The following is a 7,793-nucleotide window of genomic DNA, read 5'->3' as shown; positions in this document are numbered from 1 at the left end:
GATTAATAAGTAATTATTAATTTAACTAATTCTGCATCCACTTGACAAACCACTAGAGAAAAGTGCTTATTGTGTATGTGAATATGTAATAGAAAAGGGAATTCAAAATACCATAAAACACTTACATATAGTTTTGTTAATATCCAATATTGCTGAAAGTTACAGAGTTGCAATAAACAAGATGTTCCCATATTACTTACTGCAGACAAAAAGACTGCAAGATGTTTGCTTAATAAAATGGCACTAATTTTATTATCTTTGTTATTAGGAAAAGCACCTTTATATGAAGAAATCAGCATCTTTCATGAAAGAGTTTTAACACTGCACAAAAAGAACAAAAAGGAGCCATTATCAAACATATGGAAAATTGCTACTTTCTTTGAAAAGAAATTAAATTGCCTAAATAAAAGAGTATAAAGCTGTGAATAGATGTTCATCAATCTGTGTAATTCTACCTAAGCCTAACACATATAAAAAGGAAGCAAACAGAACTAAAATACCTGCATGGAATGCCACCTTTAGCATACGTAGCAGCAAACGCAGAAGGTGTTCTAGAAGGAGCAGCAAACTGCAAGGACACAAAAAAAGAAGAGAAAAAAGTGTTATTTGTTTATAAGTTTGAATATGTTAAAACTGCAAATTATTGAGAAGGGAGCTTTGTTGTATGATTGTAAAAATAAATTGAAAAAAATCTGCAGATACAGGATGGAAAACACACATTTGGTACATTTATCAAAAAAAAGGGCTTTACAGAATTGTCTTCAGAGAAAGTTGTAAAAATGAACTAATAATGTAGAATTTATGCTTTCCTGATGCAGTGCTCCCATTTTCCTATTTTGTCGTGAAAATCTTAAGACTGAAATCTTATGAGTTCTCTCTTAACAGATTAAGGACATCTCACTTTCCCAATGGTCACTATATGCAGGTATCATGGCTAGGATAATTTTCTCTGTAGAGGGTGGTATGACTAAGTGCTTTGGATTTTTGATGAAAATATACTGATGATAGCACACTGATGCTTTACTTGTTGCATGGCAGTGTTTACAAAGAGCCATAGACTTCAGCCTCTTACCCTGCCCTGCTAAGCAAGTTGCTGGGGGTGCACAAGAAAGGGACTTGGCCACAATAGTTGACTTCAAACTGCTCAAAAGAACATCCTGTACCATATGGTGTCATGCTGGGGTAAAAAAGCTGGGGTAAAGAAAGAGGGGACTTTGGAATGCTGGTGTTTGTCTTCTCAAGAAATCATTATGCGTAATGAGCTCTGCATCCCTGGAAGTGGCTGAGGATCTGCCTGCTGTTGCTTTGGGAAACAGCAAATGAATTCCTTGTTTTTCTTTGATTGCACACACAGCTTTTGTTTTACCTAATAAACAGTCTTTACAAGTTTACAAGAACTCACAAGTTCTTGCACTTTTACCCTCTACAATTCCTTCACCCACCCCACTTGGGAAGAGTGAGCAGCTGTGTGCTTTTGAGCTGACACACAGCTGTGGGGTTACTCAACAACAGCAGCTAACTTGCAGGAGGTTGTTTTGCTCCAACTCCAGCCTGATCTGAGTATACATGAAATTTACAAGTTGGCAAGATGTAGAAAAACATCAAACATTGAGCCAGATGGCATATGGGCATTGAAAATCAGTGGGAGCTTAGTGTGAGGAAAGCCTACACAAAGTTTTTGTGTTTTTTTTTTTTTAAATCATGGTTCTTATCAGGTTGAAATATGACACAATTTATTAGCTCAATGCTACATTCAAGATTAAACAACTTGTCACAAACTATATAGCATGAAATACCAGGAAATCTTAATTTCTGTCTTTCTAGTATTTGAAGCTACACCAACACTAATAAAATTCTGCACACAATTTGACTTTTCACTAACAATTAATTTGTTAAGAGTTCACGAGATCTAGATGATCTTCAAGATACTACCAGAGTCTTTGTTTCATTGCAAAACATGGCATGGGTTATCAAAGCCATAACTCTAATCTGTTCCCCTAATGGACCAGGTGCCAAAATTTACAACTATATATAAAAAAAAAAAAAAAACAAAAAAAAAAAAAACAATAGAAAACCTCATTAACTCTTGGTCCTAAACTCATGTTTAGGTACATAGAAAGAAAAAAAAAGTTGCCACTAAAGCCATAGTTGTATCAAAACTTCTTTTTAAAATGAAGTAATAAACATGTTATTACTCAAACATTTCAGCATGTGATTTAGGTTGTAATTTAAGCAATGTATGATTAATAACAAAAGTTTAGTTTAAATTATCAATATTGAACCAGAAGAATTATCTGCATGCATATCTTCAAGTATGGAAATTTTTTTCCAACAAAATAATGATTTTAAATAAAACAAAAGACCCACCACCCATACATACTGGATCAATAGTTTTGGGATTCAGCTTGTCACTGGGCTTTGGCTGTGGCTTAACCGCAGATTCTGGAGAAGATGGCAAAGGAGAGGAGGTCTTGCTTTTCTGTGCTGCAGCCTTTGCTTTTATCTGGGTGCCTGATGACATGTTTAGAACATTGCTACCTAGACTACAAAAAGATTAAAAACATAGAATTGCATTCCTACATGACAGGATATCAAGGGTTACAATCTCCAGGTCAAAAGACTGACATCAACAATGAAGAAAATCTGAATAAAGGAATCCTTATTCTTCTTTATCTCCTAATCCTGTGCTTCTCTCCTTCACTTTGCTAACATTTTCAGAATATGGCCTGCCTTTGGCAACAGATCTTTTAAAAAGGCCACAATTAGGCAATGAAGTCTCTTTAGAACACACAAGAAACATACATGGGATCTTTAAAGGTCAGGTAGTCCAATACCCCTACAGTGAAAGACAATCTACAGCTAGATTAGATGCTCAGAACCTGGTCCAGCCTTATCTTGAATGTCTCCAGGGAAAGGGCATCCACCACATCGCTGGGCAGCCTGTTCCAGTGCCTATCACGCTTACTGTAAAAAAAATTCTTCCTTATATTCAATCTAAATCTACCCTCTTCTAGCTGGTAACCATTTCGACAGGCTAGAGCCACTAGCTGAGCCTGGGTGAACCTGATGAGGTTCAACACAGCAAAGTGCAGAGTTTTGCACTGGGGCCAGAGGAATCCCAGGCATCCATACAGACTGGAAGGAGTGGTCCTTGAGAGCAGCCCAGCAGAGAAGGACCTGGGGGTCTTGATAGATGAAAAACTTTACATGAGCCAGCAGTGTGCCCTTGCGGCTCGGAAGGCAAATGGTATCCTGGGCTCCATCAAAAGAAGGGTGGCCAGCAGGGACAGGGAGGTGATTGTCCCCCTTTATTCTGCTCTTGTGAGGCCCCATCTGGAGTACTGTGTCCAGGTCTGGAGCCCCCAGCACAAAAAAGACAGAGAGCTGTTGGAGAGGGTCCAGAAGAGGGCCACAAAGATGATCAGGGGACTGGAGCACCTCCCCTATGAAGACAGGCTGAGAGAGCTGGGCTTGTTCAGCCTGGAGAAAAGAAGGCTGCGGGGTGACCTCATTGCAGCCTTTCAATATCTAAAGGGAGCCTACAAAAAGGAGAGGAATCAACTCTTTGAAAGGGTTGATAACTGCAGGACAAGGGGAAATGGTTATAAGCTGAGGGAGGAGAGATTTAGGTTGGATGTCAGGGGGAAATTTTTTACAGAGAGAGTGGTGAGGTGCTGAAATAGGCTGCCTAGAGAGGTTGTGGATGCCCCATCCCTGGAGGTGTTCAAGGGCAGGTTGGATGGGGCCCTGAGCGGCCTGAGCAGTATTAAATGGGGAGGTTCATGGCCCTGCATGTGGCAGGGGGGTTACAGATTCATAATCCTTGAGGTCCCTTCCAACCCTGGCCATTCTGTGTGCAATTCTGTGTGATTTCCTGTATCATATCACAACAGATCCTGCTCAAGAGTCCATCCCCTTCTTTATTACAGCTCCTCTGTAGATACAGAAAGGCTATTGTCAGGTCACCAAGGAACCTTCTCTTCTCCAGACTGAACAGCCCCCAGTCTCTCAGCCAGTCGTCATAGGAGAGGTGTTCCATCCCTTGGAGCATTTTTATTACCCTCCTCTGGACGTGCTTGAACAGTTCCACATCTCTCCTGTACTGAGGGACTCCACATTTGGACACAATACTGCAGGTGAGTCCTCACCAGCACAGAGCAGATGGGCAGGATCACCCACGCTGCTTTTGATGCAGCTCAGGATATGGTTGGCTTTCTAGACAGCACATTGCTGGCTCGTGTCCAGCTTCACATCCACCAGTACCTCCAAGTTCCTTTTAGCAGAACTGCGCTCAATCCTTGTATTAGCAGTAGGGGTTGCCACAACCCAGGTGCAAAGCCTCGCACTCAGATTTGTTGAACCACATGTTCAGAAGCATCCAGACTCTCTCCACTTCCAAGAAGCAATTAAGATATGTGCAGAGCAATTATAATACTGTTTTAAGTAACAACAATTCTAGATGCATTTCAAGTCACTGCTCACACCATCACAGAAATGCAATTAAAAAAATAAGCGACAACCGGCAGATATTTTGGGACAAAAGTAAAGATGGGAGTTAGGAAAGTGATGAAGGATATGTACAAACCAAGTGCACAGCTCTTGCCAAAGGTGTGATACCGAGGTTAATAGTCCTGCTGGCAGAGGACTAGGCTCCCCAGTACAAAAAAGACAGGGACCTCTTGGAAAGAATCCAGCGGAGGGCCACAAAAATGGTGAAGGGCCTGGAGCATCTCCCCTACGAAGAAAGGCTGAGTGAACTGGGTCTATTTAGCCTAGAGAAAAGAAGACTGAGAGGGGATCTAATCCAGATTTATAAATATCTGAGGTGTGGGAGCCATAGTGGTGAGGCCAGTCTCTTTTCAGCAGTACGTGGAGACAGGACAAGGGGAAACGGACATAAACTGCAGAAGTATAAGAAGTTCCACACAAATGTGCGCAAGAACTTCTTTATGGTGAGGGTGATGGAGCACTGGAACAGGCTGCCCAGGGAGGTGGTGGAGTCTCCTTCTCTGGAGATATTCAAGACTCATGTGGACGCCTACCTGTGCGACCTGGTGTAGGGAACCTGCTTTGGCAGGAGGGGTTGGTCTCAATGATCTCTAGAGGTCCCTTTCAACCCCTACAATTCTGTGATTCTGTGACAGACTTCACACAAATGGCAGGAATCCATAAATAGAAACGAGGCAAAAGCACATTTGAAAGACCGTCTTTCAAAAGAGAAAAAAAGGCCTGGGTTTGGTTTCTGGAAGCCACGTACAAAAGACAGACTGGCAATAAGCAGTGTGTAAAGGCGAAGCTGCTCACTTACCCCGCTGTGTGAGACCTCTCCGGAGCGCAGCTGAGGCAGAGAAAGGGAGCAGCAGCAATTCCTCGTTTTCCGCGATCCCCCCGTCGCCCGGCCCGGCCCACCCGTGACCCGGCGGCGGGCAGCCCCACGCGCGGCCACGCTTCCTGCCAGTTGCCGGGGAAACTACGGGGTGCCGGTAGCCCAACATTCCTCGGCAGGCCGAGCCCGGGGCGGGCGGAGCATGCGCAGTGGAAGGGCGTGCGCCGGGTCCTCCTCCGGCTGGAGCGGAGGGCGGGGTGTGCGGCTGAGGCATGAGGGTGCTGCAGGAGAGGTGATGGTCATCTGGTTGTCTTCCGTCACTTCACTGTTAATATCTGCCACCAGCCTGCCTTACCCCCGTTACAGCCCAGCTGTGTCCAGCCCAAGCCTTCCCTTTGGCTTCCGTCAGTAGTCTCACTGAATCAAGTGGACTGTGAAGATATAAATAAAAACATGTTGATGTTACTTGCCATGTTCTCTTTGCAGTCATTTCTGTTTCAGTTATAAGTACAGAAAATACTTTTCTTTTCTTTTCTTTTTTTTTTTTTTTAATTAGCCCACTCTAACTATGCTGAATTTGTGTCATAAGTGCAGTATTTATTCATATAAAAACACATCTGCATGTAGCAAATGACCTTTTGAGTAACAGGATACATTTTTGTCTTCTGCGAACCCAGTAAATCATCAGAATGCGTTTTTGCCTTCCTTGAGAAAAGTGTTTATTCTTTCATGCACTCAGCAGTAAATCTCCAAGCAAGACGTTTTTCTGGTTTGCTTAAATTGTGTGGGATACAATCTTTCCAGAATCACATATTCTTTTTCACTTTGTAGCAAGGAACTGAATGACTTCACTAATGGATAAGATAGGCTGTTCTCTTGATTTTCCACAAAAACAGGAAAATGCACTGACGGAGTTGAAAACAGTTGTCAGCTGCTTTTTTTGAAAACTACCATCAGCCTTAGATTTTAGCCAATGTTGGCATTTCATACTTGTTTTTATCCGGCATAGATAGTTTGTATCTGCCAGTAATTGGAAGTTGTGAGGACATTTGCGGAGTTCAGATAGGGCTACCTAATTTAATGCCTTTTTATCAGTGTAAAGTGGAAATGCAAAAGAAAAAATGTTAAAATTAATGCTAGAGAAACTGAGAAGGGAAGAGATTTCTGCTTTATGTATAAATCAGTTAACTAGCAGAAATTACAGTACTTTTGCAGAAGTTTTTGTTGTTCCACAGTACTAAAGGCAATAGAAGAATTGGTGTCCTTCTATTAATAAATGTTATAAGCTGGCAAGGACCTCTGAACAATACAGTATTTTTAAAGCATTATGGTATAGTTCTTTGAAAATGACCTCAAAAACACAGATCAGTGTGCTCGTCTCCATAATGATGAAAAAGAACTGATTTTCTGCATGATGTTTATTTTTGGCTCAGTTATTATAGTATCATTTCCGTCATGTATCTGATGTAGTAGCTTTTGTGAGTACAGAATAAACTACAGCTACGCTAAGTGATGGAAAAAAAGTAGTACTATAATTCCTAAGTCAGTAGGAGGTATGAACTGCTGTGTTGTCTGAAGCAAAATATCACTGATCAGCTCTGTGGAGTCAGCAACTCCCACTGAGTTCCTGGAGGCATAGAAACTACTGGGTTATAGAAGAACAAGTAAGACTCAGTTTCTGTTCAAGAGCAGAGATTTACTTAGTGTTCAGTCAGTTTCCTGGAAAATGAAAAATAGGGGAGCGTTACAGTACATCAGTATTTACAGTATAACAGGGATTGCTGCCATACTTTAGACATAGAATATACAGTCTTCATTCCTCTTTGGGGAAATGATGCATCAAATCAAGGACTGAGAGACACCAGTCTGGATGCCTGATAGAGGTGTCCCTCAGGGGAGTCACAGTTCATCTGTGAGCTGGGGAAAATCCTCACATCATCTTAGCTGGCTCTAAAGAAGTTGCCTTCATGCAAATCTTCTGGCATAAGGTCACCAAATATGGGTCAAAACGTCTTTGTTTATGAAAAAATACTTCTCATACTGTGTCTCATTTTTATTAGTTGTTATAGAAACCAGGCTGTAAACTTTTAAACATATTTGGGGAATGGACAATTTAGAAGGAAAAAAATATACTTTAACAGCAAAACATTAAGATATCATAATAAAAAATATAGGAAATTATTTTAGTATTTTTCTCCATCACAATGGAGAACACAACACTTTGTAGTGTTAAATATGGTGTAATAATCTGCTTTTACTGTTGTGTACATACATAATGTTAGCTCCAATTGCTATTATTTTCTCCATTATGTATTTTTTATTTTGTTTGATTTAACTGTCATAAACCTTCCATTCTGATCAAAATAAGCAAAAGAAAAAAAAAAACACAAATAATGATTTTTTAGTCACTAAAGGAAATGCAGTCACTTACATGCATGTAGTATTCAGGAAAGCATATAAAAATCTG

At 41.0% G+C, this 7,793-nt stretch overlaps 1 protein-coding gene across 1 annotated transcript in view; it reads right to left on the bottom strand.

Moving 5' to 3' along the window:
- The window catches only part of PACRGL (parkin coregulated like), a 15,938-nt gene extending 10,523 nt beyond the window's left edge, over nucleotides 1–5,415 (bottom strand). The window contains exons 1-3 of the mRNA XM_042812627.1: nucleotides 5,309–5,415; nucleotides 2,381–2,543; nucleotides 501–568 (exon numbers count right to left, since the gene is read on the bottom strand). Coding sequence (XP_042668561.1) covers nucleotides 501–568; nucleotides 2,381–2,521 — 209 coding nt within the window. The 5' untranslated portion in view covers nucleotides 2,522–2,543; nucleotides 5,309–5,415. The remainder of the gene's footprint in view (nucleotides 1–500; nucleotides 569–2,380; nucleotides 2,544–5,308) is intronic.
- Between the last annotated feature and the right edge of the window lie 2,378 nt (nucleotides 5,416–7,793).

Source organism: Centrocercus urophasianus, unplaced genomic scaffold, assembly GCF_019232065.1.
Source record: "Centrocercus urophasianus isolate 14NV4802_14NV808 unplaced genomic scaffold, USGS_Curo_1.0 seq_13, whole genome shotgun sequence".
Lineage (NCBI taxonomy): Eukaryota > Metazoa > Chordata > Aves > Galliformes > Phasianidae > Centrocercus > Centrocercus urophasianus.
Note: the sequence above shows the minus strand (reverse complement) of the source record. Positions and strands in the feature narration are given on the sequence as shown.